The sequence below is a fragment of the Gekko japonicus genome, unplaced genomic scaffold, assembly GCF_001447785.1.
Source record: "Gekko japonicus isolate JY-2015 unplaced genomic scaffold, Gekko_japonicus_V1.1 scaffold277, whole genome shotgun sequence".
Lineage (NCBI taxonomy): Eukaryota > Metazoa > Chordata > Lepidosauria > Squamata > Gekkonidae > Gekko > Gekko japonicus.
This window is the reverse complement of record NW_015168055.1, coordinates 18,651-39,349: the sequence shown is the minus strand read 5'-3', so window position 1 is coordinate 39,349 and position 20,699 is coordinate 18,651. Positions and strand designations below refer to the sequence as shown.

At 46.2% G+C, this 20,699-nt stretch overlaps 1 protein-coding gene across 1 annotated transcript in view; it reads right to left on the bottom strand.

Annotated features, from left to right (window-relative positions):
• Positions 1-20,699, bottom strand: part of RNF157 (ring finger protein 157) — a 66,013-nt gene that overhangs the window by 37,710 nt on the left and 7,604 nt on the right. Inside the window, exons 3-11 of the mRNA XM_015414440.1 lie at positions 17,884-18,030; positions 15,120-15,237; positions 14,314-14,380; positions 9,519-9,562; positions 7,905-7,952; positions 7,445-7,516; positions 5,958-6,117; positions 5,463-5,575; positions 137-375 (exon numbers count right to left, since the gene is read on the bottom strand). Coding sequence (XP_015269926.1) covers positions 137-375; positions 5,463-5,575; positions 5,958-6,117; positions 7,445-7,516; positions 7,905-7,952; positions 9,519-9,562; positions 14,314-14,380; positions 15,120-15,237; positions 17,884-18,030 — 1,008 coding nt within the window. The remainder of the gene's footprint in view (positions 1-136; positions 376-5,462; positions 5,576-5,957; positions 6,118-7,444; positions 7,517-7,904; positions 7,953-9,518; positions 9,563-14,313; positions 14,381-15,119; positions 15,238-17,883; positions 18,031-20,699) is intronic.

Genomic DNA, 20,699 nt, shown 5'->3' with positions numbered 1-20,699 from the left:
ATATGAAAGGCAGTTAGTTACATCAGACAGTAAACATAACTCAAGGAGAAGGGTTGCCAGCCATTTGTAGCCCAGCTTTTGCAAGTTGCAGGACAGCTACAGCAGTGCAGGAGGGAGAGACTTGCAGATCACTTACTTGGAAAGGCTCTTCTTCAGCTTGAGTCCTTGGCCACCACAATCCGACACACGGTCAAGGGGAGATAGTGTCCTCACGGGAGGCAGGTGGCTGTCACTGCCATATGAAGGCAGCATGCCCGAAACGTGGCTGTCCCCAAGAACGTGGAGTGGAAGGGCTGCTGGGGATGGAGTCAGAGGCCCATTAAGGGCTTCCAGGAGGGAGACCACCTCATAGCCAGGAGGGATATTCTCTGAAGACTAGAGGAACCAGAGATGGGTGTGAGAAGGTCACTTTCAGCAGTAGCAAACATGGTTTAACAAGGGCGCTTGAAACAGATCAGAAAGCTTCAATCCCTCTCCAAAAAGCTGACACGTGCAGGAAGGCCAGAGGCTGATACTATTGTGAAATAAGCAATTCTTCTATCAGAGTTGCTTAAGTCACGTGCTTGTCTCTGAACAATGTATGTTAGCTTTTGTTTAGCCTGAAATCTCTGAAGGAGAGGTACTAGGTGCAAGATTTTGGTAGTAGTGAAATGCCACTGGGGGCCACAGTCATGCAGGGCATGAGAAGCTACATATGCACACAACCCCACCCCCAAACAAACATGGAAACATACACATTTTCTCCCAGACTCAGCTTGCATGTATTCAAACAAAATTTGCACAACCATTAGGACAGATGCCCTTAACATGAAACCTGAGGCCAAGTTTACTCATACCCACAGGTGAGGTGGTAAACTTGTATCTGGAATGTATCTCTTCAGACTGCATTAGGGATAGGGAAAAGACCATATAGCTGAAGGCTTTCCCATGAAGAAAAAGTCCATGCATACACAAAACTAATCTAACAGGCAAGAAATTTACTCCCCAACACCTAATTTCCCAACTGTAACATTTTAAAAAATGAAACACATATAAAAATATTTCTCCACAACTGCAGTCAGAAGTGGTACAATCGAGAAAGCCTCATCTGCTGTTTGTGTGAATTAGGCCTTAAATATTAAGAAATCTCTGTTCTGTATGGGAAGATCTGCACAAAATTCTGGGCGTGCAAGCTTGCATAAGACAAATCCGTGAATGCATTGCTAGGTTACAACCCAGATCTCTGTAGGACACAGTCAGAACCTTCAGTCGCTCACTGCCACAAAAGCCTTCAAAACCTCTAGACCAGAGGCACCAAACTCATTCGTTACAAGGGCTGGATCTGACATAAAGGTCACTTTGTCAGGCCAAACCATGCGTGCCATAAAATGTAACACAAGGGACCAGAGATATAAGGGTGATTTCAGATGCCGAATGGCAATAGCAGATGAATGACAACAGCAGGCTTGATTGGATTAGGTGTGATATGCAGTGAGGTGATAGTGCTAGGATGGATAAGCTGGTGGTGGTGGGGAATCTGCTTAAGAAGCGTTTTTGCAGCAGCCAAAAACTAGGGTTGCCAACCTCCAGGTGATGGCTGGAGGTCTCCTGGGATTCCAACTGATCTCCAGGTGACAGAGATCAGTTCACTTGGAGAAAATGGCCACTTTGGAAGGTGGACTCTATGGCAGTCTACCACGCTGAAGTCCCTCCCCTCCCCAACCCCTGCTCTCCTCAGGATCCACGCCCCAAAAACTCCAGCTCAAGCCCCACTCACAAACTTCAGAGTTAACGTGCAAGAGTAAGGCTGTCTAAAATGCCAAACAATAAAGCCCAAAGCTGAGAAATTCCTTCCCTCAGCAACCAGCCCAGGAACCTTAATTCTGCACTGTGAGGCAAGGGAAAAGCAACAACAGACAGCAGCTCAGACCCAACTGAGACCGATTTCACACACGAGCTGCGCTGCGGTCGCGCCTCCCTTTGCCCCGCTTCTATTGGTCGATTTCCCACTCGAAGCCGCTCGGCCACGTTTTGACCCGCGGCTTCGCCCGATTTTCCCCGTGGTTTCGTGATCCTGTTTTTTGAGGATCACGAAACCACAGGAAAAACCGGGCGAAGCCGCGGGTCAAAACGCGGCCGCGCAGCTTTGAGTGGGAAATGTATTTCTATGTATTTGTCTAATCCCCATCTAAAACTAAATTAGCGCCTATCATCTTATCTTAAGGGTCAGTTCACATTTTGTACAGTCCATATGATAGACACATGGCCTGTCAACAAACATGAACTGAAATTCTGTTCTGGGATTTTTTTCTCAAGGGCCTGCTCTGGATTGGGATTATGAGGCACAGAATCATAGAAAGTACCTCCAGGGTCATCTAGTCCAACCCTTTGCACAATGCAGGAAATTCACAACTACCTCCCCCCACACCACCAGTGTTATGTATTGGGACTGAATCATCCTTGATTTAATCACCCCAGAGACTGGCTGAACTTGGAGCACAAGAATAACAGCCTGCCAGCAGGGCCGGAGCTCCCAGAAGGCAGGGTTAGGCAATTGCCTAGGGATGCCATGTGAGATAGGTTCCCCGTTGGCCTGCTGCCCCCCTCCCCGCCCTTTGCCAATGGGTGAAAGATTCACCAGGCCCAGCGTCAGGCCCAGCAGAAGGCACTGCCTGCCTCTCCTCGCTCCACAAGACCGGGTGCCATGGCTGGGCTCTGTGCGAACTAAGGCACCTGCAGCCCCTCGCCACAAATGCCGCAACCTGCTCCTGCCCAGCAACCCCCATGCCCTCGCTAAGCCCTGCCCAGGTCTCGCTACCACCCCACACTCAGGCTTGCAGCAGGATGTGAGTCGCGCATGGGAAGCAAGCAGCAGCATGGGGCTAGGTTGGGGCTGGCTCCGCCCCTCCAGCCCTGCGAGCCACACAGCAGCCAAGGAGGAGTGAGCCTGTCCAGCAGAGCCTGTACCCCCCTCTTTGGGTCGCTCCCCGTGTGCGGGGCAAGTGCCCGCCTCAGCATGAGGAGGAGAGAGCCGGGGCCGGGCAGGAGCCATAGCAGGAGCTAACCCACCGGGTACTGCCCTCTCTCTCTTTCTCCCTGCGGATGGACTTGACATTTTCTCTATCTCTCTGCCTTACATAAATTTGTGGGGGTGATTTCAGGTCTTGTTTTAAAAGGGAAGGGGGAAGGAGTCATGTTATGTTCCCATTTTCTCATCTCACCCATTTTGGAGACTTGAAAACGTAAACATATTACTCTCATTTGCACCTCTGTCAAGAAAAAAGCATCAGTCACTTGTCTAGAGAGGAACTTCTTGCCCCCAACCGTGCTCATTACTCTTGTTATTTTTTATATTTTAAAGCATGGGATAGTCCCTTTCTAAACAGCTGTAGGAAATAGGTGTTAAAGGGCAAATGAATTTCAGAATTACAACTCAGCATGCTGGCTTTTAGACAGTGTGTAATGAGGTAATTGATATCTAGAGATGATTTACTTGTTCTCACAATTTTTTAAAAAAGAAATTAGCAATTTAAAATTTTGTGTTTTTCATTCTTCCTAAAATGCATTCATGTTTGAAAATTGGTGGGCGCACAGTGGGGGGGGGGGGCAGCGCCAGAAGGTAGCTTCGCCTAGTGTGCAAAAAAACCCCTGGCACTGGCCCTGCCTGCCAGGATTCTGAAAGTAATCAATCTGGGCCCCGTTCACACGGAGCATTTGCCGCGCGAAAGATAGAGATGATAGGTGGATTTTCCGGGCGCAATCACACCACAACATCTTGGAAGCATAGTGCACCCGTGGCTAACCTGTAACTTCTTGCCGAAGATACAGAGTAAAAAACTAGTACATACGATGTGCTTGTTTCCGGAAAACGCGGGGCAAGGGCGGGCGTCTGATCACGTTTCTGCTGGAATCCCATGGCATCCGGCACCAGCCCATGTCCCATCGCAAACCAGATTTTTTTTTTTAAGACTCAACAGGATGCGCACAAACGCCCACCGGCACATGTGCACACTGTGGTGAGGGGAAAAAATTCCCGTTTGCCACAGAAGCGACGCCTAGCGATTGCCAGTGTGATCGCGCCGTGCCGCTTCTTTGCCGTGCTGCAGGATAGCCATGTGATCGACACCTAACGGCATACCCACGTGACCTCCACGGGACATGTGATCGGCCTGCCGCGCGTTACTTTGCTCCAGGGCAAACAGCCACGCTCCCCCCCCTGCATTTCCCGGCCCGTGTGACCAGGACCCTAGTAGTAATGTTATGTAAATAGCCTATCACTGGGAGTGGGGTGTGTTTGCGTGTGGCAATTGTAAGCTATTTAACAGAGCTGAGGCTCTGGAGTCGTGCATGGGAGTCAAAGTTGAGCTGATCACTAGACTCGAGCCTGCTCATCCATGGAACCCACTATTTAACATGCAGTGACTGCTGTTCCACACCCAGAAGATGACAAAAAACTTCCAGGATCTCCAGCCAAACTGGCCTGGAAAAAAATTGCTTCCTGATCCCAAAGTGGCAATTAGCATTTTCCCAGGCGTGTAAGAAAGGGCCACAAGAACTAAGCACTGATGCAACCTTTACTGCTTAACCTTTGCCCCTGTAATGCCATCCCAACCTAGAATGTCTCTGGGTAGCTTCTGAGTCCATTTCAGATTTTAAAAACTGGTGTGTGTGCATGTAAGGGAAGCAGGCTGAAGCCCCCTTCTCCCCACGCACTTGTCCTGATTTTAAACTGGTGTCCACATAACTGGGAACGGAATTCCAATGTGGAACTCCAAGTTCCCATCTGATCCAAAGTGCTTGTGATAGCAATGCGGGCTTCATAATTTGTGAGTTGGCCTTGAGTTCCACCAGTTAATTGTTCACCACGTGAAATATTTCTTTTTTCTCTCCTGAATCTATTGCCCATTAATGCCATTCAAGAATTGAGTGAACAGTTTGTCAATTTTGATAAAGTAGCCTATTTATTTTCCATTGGATATTAATCAATGGTGCTTCTCTTTCCCGTCTACCCTGTATTTGTAGACCTGCAATGAATCTGTGAAGGATAAGGAGTGCACAGTCAATCAGCTGTCTCTGGCACATGCCACTGCATGTTCACAAACATTCATTCCTTTTCTACACTTTGCAAACATCACTGTATACATAGCAAACAGGCTTGCTGCATAAAATGTGAACTGACCCTGACTTGTGCTTAAAAATTTCCAGTTTGTTTTGACAGTTTTGAATTTCCTGTGCCCCTGACTGTGATGCTATTGCTATATTTGTCACAGAGGTATCTCTCCCCCAGGTTCCACCTCCCTCTCTAGCCAGGGGTTCTGTAACTGGCCTATAACAGCTTCTGTACAACTAGACAACAGGGACACATTTAACCCTAAAATTGGAGACTGCAACAAACCCAGGAGCCATTTCACAGTCCAGAAGATCAAATTAGCAAGGGCAGGAGGCAAAGCCAGCATTTGAACTGTCAGCACTCCAATACTAACCGAGTGTTCTTCCGAATCAGATGTTTGGGATGCGATGACAGGGTTGAAGTTGGTAGGGGAAAGGGGTCCAAGTTTTTTCCTCATAGCTCGGATCTGCAGCAAGGCTCGAAATGCTGCAGGACAAAAAAGGGGGAGGGGGTACTGAGAGAATAAATCATCCTCCAAAACACTGAAAAGGCACAAGTGCTAAAATGAGATTGTCTTTAAAGGGTTCTGTTTATGAACATTTCGTGCTAAGCCAGTCAAGTTCACAAAAGAACAGCTTGGCCAGATCTTTACAGAGGCCTTCTTGTCGTTCTTTATCTCTAAAGGTAAGCAGTGATAAAATGGTGCTTAGTCACAAATGAATCCTGCATGTGTTCAGCATACAATGTTAATGACTTTTACCTCTAAATTGCGCAAAATTTAAGGATTAAACATGGTGAGCCACTGATTTTCCCGAGAAGACTACCTACTTTAGTCAAGATCAAGGTATAACAGAAGACAAGAACTTACGCAGCCTGCAGATGGGGCAGTTGTTGGCTTGATAACGCAAGGTGTCAGCACATGTGTTGCACAGGCAAAGATGGCGGCATGGCAAGATTAGGGTATCCCGGACATCTGAGAGGCAGACCACACACTCTGCACTGTTGTCGCTCACCTCACCCTCTGCCACCTGCATTGGAAGCCCAAGAAAAATGCCAGCTCACTTACCAAAACAGGTGGTGGGAAGAGAAGCAGTAAAACTTGAGAATGATCAATATGTAGTTAATATCATCACATGGTCATATGTAGTTGTGTAATTTTTAACTATATGTACTCAAGGCCGTTTACATATAGAACGGTGAGACCCTTGACAGAAAAGCTGCTTATTTCAGATCACATTGTTTAATTTGCTTGTTTTATTCTAGACCACATTATCTTAGGTCTTTAGGGTTGTTTTTTTTTTGCTGGAAGGAGATCATCACTGGGGACCAGAGCCACACAGGGCATGGAAGTCTCATTCAATTAACAAATATACTCTCTTTCATTATCACAGCCTGCAGTCATTCAATCAATCAACCTTTATTACACTAGCAAAAAAAAAGCCATTGCAACTATACAAAGTAAAATGGAAATGTCCAACAAGATAAGATTTGAAAAAGAATTAAAAAAAATAAAAATTGGACATTTTAACAGAAGATATTAAAACACAAACTCATTATGAAAAGTATCTAATAATAAGAAAAAGAGACCATACAGTCCAGAGACAAATTACAAGTAACCCAGAGTTGAGCAGTCACTGGTCAGACATACTTTGTCCAGAATACTCCATCATCTTTTTATCGTTTATGATGGCAACAGGAAATCTTACAATTTGGAAAGTAACGAATTTGTCCCTGTCTGCCAATAATATGACTAATTTCTCCTGATCTGACCTTCCTGGGAAGCGGGATATTATTGTCCAGAAAAATCTGTTATATTCAACCTCATATCTTGGACACTCGGTGGTGGCTGGAGATCTCCTGCGATTACAATTGATCTTCAGGCGAGAGAGATCAGTTCACCTGGAGAAAATGGGTGCATTGGAAGGTGGGCTCTGTGGCATTCTACCCCACTGAAGTCCCTCCCCTCCCCTCCCCAAGCCCCGCCCTCCTCAGGCACCAACCTGAAAATCTCCAGGTGTTTCCCAAATGAGAGATAGCAACCCTATTTTGCATGGAGGAGTGAGGGAGGGGGTAGATTCTTAAACCTCTCTCTGCCTGCTGTTTTTCTGTTCAGCACAATCTCTCCAGCTGCTTCCCCCCACCCAAGGTCCCCACATGGAATCATCATCATAATCACGTGTGTATCCAGAACCCAGGGTGTAGAGAAGCTAGGGGGGATCTTAAGTAGGAAAAGGAGCCAGCAGGCAAAGCACGACGCGTCCTCTAGTCAAAATGGCAGTCTCTTGGATTTTCATTTATTAAAAAAATCTTGTTGGGCCTGGATAGTTTACCTGTGTCTTCAAATTATATTTTTACCTTGGAATCTTGTGTGTTGTATTTGTTTTCTATTCCGTAGATTTCCTGCAGGAGGTAGTTTACACCATCCACCTGTAGAAGAAAGCAGAAGCTGAGATATAGACACCTCCAGGAATACAGACTACAACAGCCTCACTAGCAAACAATTTTCTTCTCCCTGAGCTACCCCTTCTTGCGAGGAACGGCCTGCATGGCTCTAGACACAAGAATTCCTCCATTACCTGTAGGGCATGGTACCTAAACTAACTAAAGCCATCCTTGGCTTGAGTCACCTTTCTCCATGCGCTCTCCTTCCCTTTTTCTAAGGTTTGTTGCAATAGGCTGTTGAAGAGAGAAACTGGCCTGAAAGAACAATAAATCGCTGAATCACCCCCCCCCCTTTATATTGGAATCACAGTTCACCATCCCAGACACCTTCCCCGGAAGGGTAACCAAGGAGCCCCAACCAAATAACACTCACCACTTGCTTCTGCTTTAGGGGTTTTACACAAAAGCTTCCATCAGCATGCTGGGAGAGGGGAGGGGAAAAGAGACCTGATCAGAGCATTGATATAACTATCACTCAAAAGAGGCGTTAAAGGTAAGGAATTTGTGATGAAACACAATTCATCCATACCTGCCTAAAAGTATCCAATATCTCTGCAAGAGGATACTACTTAGTTCCTCTTTACAATTCCATTGAAGCTCCACCTTGTGCTTCAGAATCTTCTAAGAATCACTCTGCTTTCAACTTCGTCCCCTACACTCACTCAGCATTTTTATTTTAAATTCTAGTTCTTACAAAAGATAATTATAGTTCAAAGTAGTCTGCAGTTCATAATATTTGTGTCACCGTTACGTTATGTAATTATTTTTGTTCCAGGTGGTCAGCAGTGTTGTTCTGAAGCCAGTAGAACACATTTAGAAGAAGAATTGGATTTATACCCCGCCCTTCACTTGGAGTCTCAGAGCGGCTTACAAACTCCTTTCCCTTCCCCTCCCCACAACAGACACCCTGTGAGGTGGGTGGGGCTGAGAGAGCTCTGACACAAACTGCTCTTTTTCAAGGACAGCTGTGCCAGAGCTTGTGACTGACCCAAGGTCACATCAGCAGGTGCAAATGGAGGAGTGGGGAATCAAACCCGGTTCTCCCAGATTAGAGTCCGCACACTTAACCACTACACCAAACTGGCTCTCCAGTTTGGTGTAGTGGTTAAAAGTCCAGTGGCACCTTTAAGACCAACAAAGGTTTATTCAAGGTATGAGCTTTCGTGTGCATGCACACTTTTTCAAATAGATTGGACATTATTTTTGTGTTTGCTTTATATATATATATTTATAAACATGAACTTGTCTGTGTACCATAATTATGTGCAGACATTCTTGGTTATAATCAGCTGTGTCTGACTGATTCTGTAAGGAGTATAACAGCATCATAGCTACTGCTTGATCAAGCAACCTTTGGAAAGCTAATGACCTTTCCTCTGATGCTTGAATCCTATAAGTAGAAAAGACAACAGGAAGTTCTGCATTCAGAGATAACACAACTACAACGCATCAGAGGTCCCAGCCAATATTCAAAAAATGCCATCATCTGGATACCTTCAGCTGCTCAGGGCAAGCTGCATTTCTGCATATGGTTATGAGTTCCAGCCTTCAACTCCTTGGAAATGATTGGCTCCCTCAGTCAGGCCTCACCTCCTTTCTCCTTCTGTGAAGGGGCCAACACTGACTTGCATGTCCAGGGACCAGGGCTACACATCGCTGAAGCAAGCTGGAAGTCTGGGACCTTCTTCCTCATATGCATTGTTTTCCTAGATGGGATAACTAGTAGTCTGGAGAAAACTAAAGGTAGTGATTCAACAGCAGGCCCTAGTTTCAGGGCCCTAGTGACAGAACAGTGCCATCAAACATATTGTCCCATGTAAATTAATTCTAAGTAAAGTGGGGCCTTGCCTGCCAGTCCATGAGTAATCTACCTTGTTATCTAAGAGTGCTCCCCAGCTAGCTCTGTGTCCATATCTACAAGCCTAGAACCATATACAGTGCATAAAAGTCATCCTGGACAAGATATCACCAAAAAGACAGAACTCACCTTCTCAAAAGTAGCCAATAGCACATGGCAGTGACCCATAGGCTCTGTAAGACAAGAAAACAGTTAGAGATGAAAGTGTTCATGGTGACAAGCTGTGCTTTAACTGCAAGTATCTAACTTCTTAACAATTAAAACATGCACAAGTAGCTTCTTAGAGATGGTTTTCATAGTATATTTGTATGCTGCTGCTCCTAATAAGCATTCAGTGTGCAAAATGCTGTACAAACATTACCGTGTTGTAATCCTTACAGCAGCATTGTAAGGTAGGTCAGTATTAATAACACAATATTGCAGGCTGAGAGAGAGTGCCTTGCCTAAAGACACCTGGTCAGTTCATGGCAAATGAGATTGAAATGAGAGGTTTCCTGGATCAAAGGTTGTTCCTTAAGCCCCTATGCTACATCCCCTCCCAAGAAATTTTATTTATTTATTTATTTTCCATTTATATCCTGCCTAGAGATGTGAAGGCCCGGAAAAAAAACAGAAAAATTCAGAAAAAAAACGTTCCCCCCCCCCCCGTTTTTTTCCTGAAGCCTTTTTGTTTTTTTCCGAAAAATTGGAAAAATTGAAAAAAGAAAAGGAAAGGAAAAAAAATTGATTATGGAACGTTTTATTTTAACATGTTGAATAAAATATTTTAAGACAAGGTGTTCAAATATTTTCCAAATCATTTCTAAAATATATATGTATATGGTATCAGATTGATCTAATTTCTGTGCACCGAAAACAAGCAAGTACTAGGTTACAAACTGAACACTCCAATGCAAGAACAAGATGCATTCCTTGCTTTAGGAGGTGCTATTGTCAGAAGAAAATAAAAAAGTTTCAGTTTTGTTTTTGCATGTGGGTGGGTATTCTGTTTGTAATAATTGTTTGGATACACTATATTTTTAATATGCTAGTTGTGATAATTTCATGCCAAGTAAAAATGTCCATAGTCATATTTTATGTTCCTAAAGTAACAGAATGACTTTCAATCTAGAAAAGACAAAAGAAATTTCCGTTTCCCCCCGGGTTTTTTTCCAAGCTTCCGGAAATTTTACATCTCTAATCCTGCCTTGCCGGGCGAACTGGCTCAAGGTGGCTTACACGAGATAAAATACAATAAAACAATAAATACAGTAAAACTCCTATAATAACATAAAGTACAAGTAAGACAATACAGATGGCAGCAGTTTCTAAACATGATCCAAGAAGAAAGTGGCATCCCATGGTGTAACACTAAGGGCCATAGTATGTTCCGATGGCTCATCCGTCAGTGGCAGCTCCTAATCAAAGGCCTGGTGGAAGAGCTCCGTTTTGTTGATGAGGTGGGCGATCGGGACGAATTCTGGGATGCTACAAAGGCTGGAACCCCAGTTGTACGTCCAAGGCGAGCCCCTTTGTACCAGAAGGAGGTGGAGCATAGCAGAAACGCAGATGACTGGCTGTTTACTGGCTCTGAAGACCCCCCTAATGTGAGGAGGAATGAGAACTGGAGCCTGCCGCGGCGCCACGCTCATTTTCCCTCATGGATCCCAACGGGAGACTGGCAATGGAGGGCCTCTGAGCTGACCAGTGCTGAAATCAACTTGGAGCTATCCACCAGAAGGTCCCGCAGGGCCCTGATGTTCTCCAGGAGCTCATTCCACCAGTGTGGAGCCACCACTGAAAAGGCCCTAGCTCTAGTGGTAGCCAATCTGGCGTCTTTCGGACCACGGAGAGTTAGGCGGTTTTGCAACCCTGACCTCAGTGCTCTCTGGGGCACATATGGGGAAAGGCGGTCCCTCCGGTAGACAGGCCCCTGACCATATAGGGCTTTAAAGGTCAAAACCAGCACCTTGAAATGGATCCGGTATGCTATTGGCAGCCAGTGCAGTGACCAGCGCAGGCTGGATGTGATCTCTTATAGAGAGACCCATCAGCAGCCTGGCTGCCGCATTTTGCACTAGCTACAGCTTCCGGATTTGGGACAAGGGCAGCCCCATATAGAGAGCGTTGCAGTAGTCTAATCTTGAGGTGACCATAGCGTGGATCACTGTTGCCAGGTCATTGCGTTCAGAGAAGGGAATCAACTGCCTAATCAGCTGTAGATGGTAAAAAGCTGCCTTGGCAGTGGCTGCTACCTGGGCCTCCATTGTTAAGGTGGCATCCAGGAGCACTCCCAGACTCCTGACCCTCGGCACTGGTGCCAATGGCACCCCATCGAAGGTCGGTAGTGGGATCCCTACCCCTGACCCATTCCGACTCAGGCACAGGACCTCTGTCTTTGTTGGATTCAATCGGCTCAGTCTAAGCCAGCCCACCACGTCCTGAAGCGCCCGCTCCAGGTCATCTGGGGTGGAGTCGGACTGACCACCCAGCAACAGATATACTGGGTGTCATCAGCATATTGGTGACACCCTAGCCTGTGCCTCCAGGCAATCTGGGCAAGTGGGAGCATGTAGATTTTGAATAACATAGGGGATAGCACCGCCCCTTGAGGAACTCCGTAGACCAGCGGGTGCCTCTGGGACGTCTGTTCCCCTAATGCCACCCTCTGTCTCTGACATTGGAGAAAGGAGATGAGCCATTGCAAGGCAAGTCCCTGGATCCCAGTGTCGGTGAGGTAGTGGATCAGTAGCTGATGGTCAACCGTGTCGAACACCGCCGACAGGTCCAACAATAACAGCACTGCCGTACTGCCTCGATCCAGATGCCTCTGGAGGTCGTCTGTAAGGGCAACCAGTGCCATCTCCATCCCATGGCCTGGCCAAGAGCCAGACTGAAACGGGTCCAGCATGGAAGTGTCATCCATAAAGCTCTGCAACTGAATCGCCGCCACTCTCTCAAGTAATTTGCCCAAATAGGACAAACTGGAAACCGGCTGATAATTGGCCAATTTTTTCAAGAGAGGCCGGACCATCACTTCCTTGAGAGCCCCCGGGAACAGTCCCTCAGCGAAGGACTTGTTGATAATATCCCTGAGGGCACCTCACAACCCCTCACGGCCAGGACATGTATCAAGGCTGCATGTGGTTGGGTGTACTGCTGAGAGCAATTTGTTGTTGACTTCCTCAAGGCTGAGTGAACTGAAATAATCCAGAATAGAACCAGAAGATGTGCATGGGGCCTCGAATTCGCTCACTGTCTCAACTGAAGCGGGGAGGTCACGGTGGAGAAACAGGACTTTGTCTACAAAATAGCTCGCAAAAGCCTCACAGCCAATATCCAATTCCCTAACAATTGGTCTGCCCTGTGGCAGCTCTGTTAATGACCGAATAGTCCTAAACAATTGTGCTAGGCGTGAGCTAGCAGACGCAACCGTAGCCGCATAGAACTCTCTCTTTGCAGCTTTGACTGCCATCTCATAGGATCTCATAAACGTCCTATAGGATGCTCTTGTTGCTTCATCGTGAGCACGGCACCACCATCTCTCTAGTCGTCTGAGCCCTCGTTTCATCCGCCGCAGCTCCTTGGTAAACCAAGGAGCTCGCTTAGAGCAAGGGCACAGAGGGCATTGGGGAGCGATCTCTTTGATGGCTGCCGAGAGCCGACTGTGCCAATCCTTGACTAACTCATCTAACAAGCTGCCCAGGGCATGGGGTCCCGCAGAGCCATCTGAAGCCACAAAGGGTCCAGTTGGCTCTGCGGGCGAGCCAAAATATGCTCTCCACCCAAACAGGGTTGGGTGAAACATTCACACGGGCCTTCAGGGCATAGTGGTCTGACCATGGTACTGGCAGAGTAGTAATCTGGTCCACTGTGACCCCCATCGCAAAGATCAAATTGAGCTTGTGCCCGGCCCGATGAATGGGGGCTGTTACATATTGGGAGAGTTCTAGCACCACCATGGACAACACCAGGTCTCACACCCAAGTCTCGGTCATGCACGCCAGAACCACTCCCTGCTCTAGCAGGAAATCCCACAGGGTTGAGGTCATTATTTATGGACCTGGCGTTACACAACGCCAATGTTGGAGGGGGGTCATTGATCCCAGCCCCTCTGCCTGCCACTTTCGGGATGAGACGCAGGCTGGAAGGGGGCCGAACTTCTCTGTATCTCCGCCAACTTCCCGGCCGGAGCTCCAAATCACACGTCCGCATTGGCCGAGCAGGAGCTCGCCGAGGAGGTGATGTTCAACCCTGGCCGCCAGCTCAGAGCGACAAACAACCGCGGCAGCAGGCAGTGATGGACGAGAGCGGAGGGGCACAATTTGTTGCCCCAGCCAGTGTCTCCCTCATCCAAGCGCCCAAGATTCGAAACCGGGCATTTTCAGGCGTCTCCCTCCAAGGCCGTCCTCGCCGCGACGGTGGCGGCAGTGATTCAGACAAGCGGCGGTTCGAGTCCTCGGCCCAACTGCGGGCAGACCCAGTGACTGCCGGCCTTGCGGCGGCCTAACAACAATGGCCCAACATCGGCTGCCGAAAGAAGAAACAACTGCCAAAGGTGGAGAGAAGCCATAGCCGGCACAAGCTGCACGTCCGCACTTCCAAGTGCCCGAAGCTGGAACCTGGGTGTTTTCGGGCATCTCCTTCCACAACCCCCTCATAGCGGCGACTCCGACATACCCCTGCTGGCAACACCCCAGTCACCAGAGCCTGGTAAATTCTGTCCACTCCCACTTCCTCCTGCTCTTACTTGAATTGAAGAATTTAGCCGGGTATTTAGGGTGAAACTACTGTAAATTCGGAGAAGCTCAGTTCCAAGGCTCCACGCTGGCTGCCATTTTGGTAGTCCAGCAGGGTACTTTATGCATTTTCAGAATCTTGTTATGTAAACAGAAGCTGTGCTATATGAATACAATGACAACTTGCAGACAAGCCATTTGCTTACCGTCTCCCTCGTCCACCACGGCAAGTACCACCATGGGGTACACTTCACGGTCTAGATCAAAGCTGAGCTGCAAGGAGGAAATATGGAGAAATCAGAACGGTCAGACCAGCAGAGTTATGTATATGCTACAGCCCACTGAGCACCAAAGACAAGTCTATTCCAAAAAGAACGTGCTCTTTTGCAATTTGCATGGATATTTTCAGGATTTGCTAGGTACAGAAGAATGTTCAAAGAAAACACCAACGGGTGGAATAATCTTAAACTATAGGACAGTTTCTTCCAACTAACAAAACATGTAATATAAAAAGCTCATTTGAGTGCCAATTACGCCATCTGATTGCCTCTGTGAAAGGTGTTAATGCAGCAGAAAAGAGTTCTAAGAGCTGAGTGTTTCATCTCAGAACTAGTGGCAGCCACCACCCCAGACCTCTCCAAGATGCAGTAAAACACTGACGTTTAAAACCAGCTTCCTCTTCATGCTCAGACTTCTCCCACATGCTTTGCAAGGAAAGAGCCCTTTTTCTTAAACCCTCACACCATCTCTTCCTTATCGCCCAAGACACTTGCTGTTACAAAACCCAATACTGAGTCTTCCAAAACAGGATTGTGTACCATCTAAAGTTATTAGCCACTGTACAATTTTAAAAGGTGCATGTGCATTGTTTACCACATTAATATGATATACTGTATACAACGTACCATTTCTAGACAAAATCCCATGGTTTCCACATGGCAAAAGTTTGCTGCATCAGAAGTAACTGCCTGACGGCCCCTTTGACTTCCTTTCCTTGTTTTCAAAGCCTTACCTCCTCTTCTGTCCATTCTGAGGGATCGACTGCATGGGAGGGGAGACAGAACTGCTGGCAAACTCCTCGCTTGTAATGGACAGTCTCAGACTGTAAACTGTTGTCTTTGGGGATGTAACTGCCATGGAAAGAATGGAGGCCATGATCAGATGAGCTATTCGTCCGATGTCATTACTTCTCCCTACCAGATTTTACAGGTGCATCCAGAAATATATATATATAGCATTCCTCACTCATAGACCACTCGCCTTCACTCCTGACTTTGCAGCCACTGGAGAAAGTTCAGTGGTGGCTGATCCAAGTAGTCTCGCCATGCATTTCTGGACATCTGATCACTGAGCTGCAATTAATCGTCAATGCACATGCGCGTTCAGAGGGGAAAGAGGTGTGGTTGACAACTTATGCGCATGCACAAGCACTGATTTTTTAAAATGGTGCCCGCACACTCTGCAATTACAGTGTGGGTGATGTGAACATTCAATCACGGAGTGACTGTGCACTGAGACAGGTGACCAGTGTGATGTCTGGATGACATTCTCTGCTATAAATACCTTCGGTTTAAATATAAGCATGCTCAATGCTCGTAAAACATGACGTCTGATCGGGCAGGAGATAGAGTGAACAGTAACAAAACAGGAGATTGTTCTTGCACTCTGCCCCATAAATGAGGAAGTAAAGCACTTAAAGTAAAGCAAGAGAAAGCTCTTCTTCCGTGCAGGATACCAGATTTTAACCTCAAACAAGCAAGCTACATCTCAAAGCTGTTTCATATCTGCTAACAAAAATGGTCTCTGCCATCCAGAATACAAAGCCTTCAATCAAAGCTCTCTAATGTATCCTACTCAGATGATATTCTCAGGATTGATATCAACTTCTAGAAGGCAGCGAGGCAGCCATTCTCCATTCAGATGACATCTGGATAATTCAGCTCAGATCAGCTTCTGATACACTTTTTGGGCATCTGCAGGGACCCATCAAAAGCTATTCCAGCTGAACTCTGCACACACTATCAAAAGCTATTCTGGGCTGAATTCCGCTTTGTCATGGGTTGACAGAGCTAAATGTCAGCCTAGACTAACATGTCTGAGACTCCACAGTTCAAACTGCTACAAGTACTGTTGAGATTATCTGACTAAAGAAAACAATAGTTTGATGGCCAAACTATTCCTTCTCCCTGAATGGATAGCTAGCTCGTAATGAGTCTGCTACCTCTGAAACAAGTCATAGTACTTTGGGTCGCTGTTTACACTCTTAGATCTAACTTTGTGTATGGAGCTATTATCTGGTTTTGCTGTTACTTTCCATTTTACCAGACCTATCTGCACACATTATTGACTCCTTGCCTGATCATACAGCACTTGCAGCCCCATCTCTTCAGCACCCCACCCACCTAACTTCATTGTCACAGACAACCAAACTGCAAGCTACGTGCCTCTGAACTTCCTGCTAGCACTTGCTATGTCACAGACAGCCAAAACATTGTACCTTTGCACAATACTGGAATTAATTGAACTATTATTAACCTCTTTACATTCAGACCATTGGCAGATTTATTTAGTTTCTGGAATGTGCAATCAAGGTATCTTTTCTGAAAAGCTGTACTCCTGTTGAATGGAAATGGCATTTTCCCCAGTGCTTAATCCAAAGTATTTGGTTGCTGAGAAAAATAAAATTTTCTTCCAGAAGGAAAACAACCATAATTTTGGTTTGGCAGTTCTATGCGGCACTAGAATGTACTGAAAACTGCTAGACACATGCTCCCCACCCCGCAGCATAACTGTGTTTGTATTAACTTTTTAGAAGTTAAACATGTTCTCTGGTGGCAGCATCCATGCGTGAACATGTTCAAGTTGCCCTTTACAGACCCCAAACAATGGGCAAACACCAGCAAGGCTACCTCCCCACCCTTGCCACTTAGCAACCTTTCTTATTTTCCTTCTCTTTGCATTCTTTCCAAGGTGCCTTGAATACAGATGTGCACTTCTCCCCTTGTGCTGTGCCTTCAGATATAGTGCTATGAATGTCATAGTTGGATCATTCTCAGCTTTATGTGTGGTAGGGAGTCGAGAAAGGAATAGCGAGCTTTCCTTTCCCATCTACCTGGTATGCATGCCCCATCTCTGATGCCGCTGGCCATTCATCCCGTGGCATAACATTAAAATGGGGCCAAATTCAGCATTCCTTGGCTAAGAGACTAGGAATTGCCTTTGGGAACAAAACCCTACAAGTGGTCAACTCCCTACTAGAAGGTAAAACGAAAAAAAGTTAGGAGTTGCCTTGCCGTTTAGTAAAAGTACTGCTAAGGGAGGATAGCCTTGCTGGTGCTTGCCAGTTTTGCTTTGTAAAGGACAGCACAAGCACACGGGGTAGACCAGAGCACTAAAATGCCCCCAAAGCAAACTGAGCCGAGCAGCCCTTGTGAGGCTCACAATGCTGCACTTGGCTCAGACCCAGCCAATGGAGACCCAATGAAGGCTGATTTATCAGCCCCCCCCCTTGTGTAAGCAAGTCAGAGTTGAGTGGCTCCTGCAGTACTGCCAGTGGTCCTCCAGGGCAGCAGCCCACTGGACACTTCCCTGATAAATCAAAGGGCCATTCAATCCTTGATAAACACACTCATGCACAAGTGCGACAGCCAAAAGTACAATCTCTCACTCTTACCCCATTCTCTACCTTGCATATGACAGAGTATTATCGAATCTGGCTTTCAGTCTCAAAAGACTGCACGGGATGTGACTATTCCTCTCCACAACATTCCTCTTACCTCACTGTTCCATTTTGGAATTCCTCAGTAGCTTGGTAATAGATTGTAATAGCCACTCGTGCATCAGTGTCAAATGTGAACTCCACATTGTAACGGATTTTTGCTTTGCTGACTTCCTCTCCTGGAGTCTTCACTTCCTCTGTGCATCTAGTAGATTGAGACACAGTCAAATATATTAATCTGCTCCAAGGATTTCCAGAAAATGAAAGCCAAGGAGCCCCAAGCAGGCTTGACATCTCTATTCTGCTAAAGTGTACACTAGATGGTTCCATATCTCAAGAAAGTAATAACTACTCTTGGCAAGAACTGGAACCAGTGTAGTGGCCCTAATGGTATAGTGACATTTCCTTGAGAAAGGATAAAAGTACCAAAGCCATTATAAAGGTTTTATGAATCTGAAAACGCACAGTCTAATTTTTCATGGAGTATAAGAATTGGGAAGAAGAAGAGGAGGAGGAGGAGGAGGAGATTGATGCCCCGCCCTTCATTCGGAGTCTCAGAGTGGCTTACAAACTCCTTTCCCTTCCCCTCCCCACAACAGACACCCTGTGAGGTAGGTGGGGCTGAGAGAGCTCCGTCAGAAACTGCTCTTTTTCAAGAACAGCTGTGCCAGAACTATCGCTTGCCCAATAGCCATCCAGCAGGTTGTTGCCAGAGGCGCTGCCTTTACTCGTGGGTAGCCCCAAAGCAGGGGCACCCCACTTTCTAACCTGAACCAAAGTCCCCAAAAGCACTCTCAGCTTGAACCACAGAGTCAAGCTGCAAGTACTCTGCAAAAAGGGATTTCATATTCATGTGACAATAAAGGCAACCTCAGGGCAAACTTCCAGTCTTCACCCTCCACCAGGAGAGATATGCTCATGGAATGACAATGAGTTGTACCAGGTGAAGTATCTACATTTCTAAAGTCTATTCAGAGGCCACCTGGCAAATAGTCCTCTTCTCTCCAGTACCTCACCCAGCCCTTTTGTGTCATCCTGTGTCTATGTGTAAATTCTTTGTCTTTCCTGCTCTGTCCCTCAGGATACTGGGATAAACCAATCAAGCATTCAAATGTTTAGCAATCCTTCCTGACGCTAATCAGAGACTCATCTCCCACCTTTTGTCTATACTTGGGAATCTTTTCAAACTACCCTGGCAGGACCATTTGTGGTCAGAAAACTCATTCAACTAGCCACCCAGCACCTAGCTAATCCAATCAAGATACTGTCAAATCTCAGCATTGCCTGACCCTGCCTCTCTGGAACTTCATTGGTTACATCCAGGCCGTGCCCATCTTGATGCCACACACCCTTGGGATTCATAATTGGCCCAGGTAATCTATTGTTCTCACCTGAGACCAGCCCCCAGGGCCACCCATTGGTCTGCATTGTCTTCCAATGGCTATATCCCAGTGAACACATGGCCTTTAGACCGTGTGCTTCTGCCATGATGCCAACTGGCAGTCCACCCCTAAACTCTCTGGGTTTAGGCCACAACCCTTTATTCATGGACCTCTACACATCTGGACAGGTTGTATCACCTATCTATAAACTATCAATCACCTCTGCTTCCTTAGTTCTGGATTGTGTGTGTGAATGTTTGAATATTGTTTGTATACTTGAGAATATTTAATAAAGAAATTATTTTAGCCACCCAGTTTCTGTGTCAATTCCTGGGTTCTTGGGAATTCTAACTCTGGTATACACAGGTCTGATCCTATAGTTAAGCCAATTGCATATTAATAATTATAATTCCCCATCTTTATTAATAGAGCAATTTGGCTAACAAGGTATACAAGGGGGAATCAAACCCGGTTCTCCCAAATTAGAGTCCATGCACTTAACCATTATACCAAACTGGCTCTCTTTTAAGACTTTGAATAGCTCAGCTCGGATACCATCAGCTATGCTAGCTTTGTTGTTAGTCATGCTTTCTAAGGCCCATTTGACCTCGCACTCCAGGATGTCTGGCTCGAGGTCAGTGATTACACCGTCATAGTTGTCAAGGACATTGAGATTTTTCTTTATAGTTATTCTGTGTATTCTTGCCATCTTTTCCTAATTTCTTCTGCTTCTGTTATGTCCCTACTGTTTTTGTCCTTTATCATGGCCAGCTTTGCACAGAATATTCCCTTGATTTCTCCAATTTTCTTGAAGAGATCTCTAGTCCTTCCCATTCTATTATTTTCCTCTGTTACTTTGCATTGTTCATTCAGGAAGGCCTCCTTATCTCTCCTTGCTGCTCTCTGGAAATCTGCATTCAGTTGGATAAATCTTTCCTTTTCACCTTTGCCTTTCTCTTTCCTTCTTTCCTCTGCTATTTGTAAAGCCTCATCAGACAGCCACTTTGCTTTCTTGCATTTCTTTTTCTTTGGGATAGTGCTGATTGCTGCCTCTGTACAATGTCACAAACCTCCGTCCATAGTTCTTCAGGCACTTTATCAAATTTGTCCCTTAAACCTATTCTTCACCTCCACTGTATATTCATAAGGGATGTGATCTATGTCAAACCTGAATGGCTTAGTGGTTTTCCCAACTTTCTTCAGTTTAAGTCTGAATTTTGCCATGAGTAGCTCATGATCTGAGCCACAGTCAGCTCCAGGTCTTGTTTTTACCGACTGTATGGAGCTTCTCCATCTTTGACTGCAAATGATATAATCAATCTGATTTTGGTTTTGCCCATCTGGTGATGTCCATGTGTAGAGTTGCCTCCTACGTTGTTGGAAAAGGGTGTTCACTATGACCAGCATGTTCTCTTGACAAAACTCTGTTAGCCTTTGCCCGGCTTCATTTTGTTCTCCAAGGCCAAACTTGTCTGTTATTCCGGTTACCTTT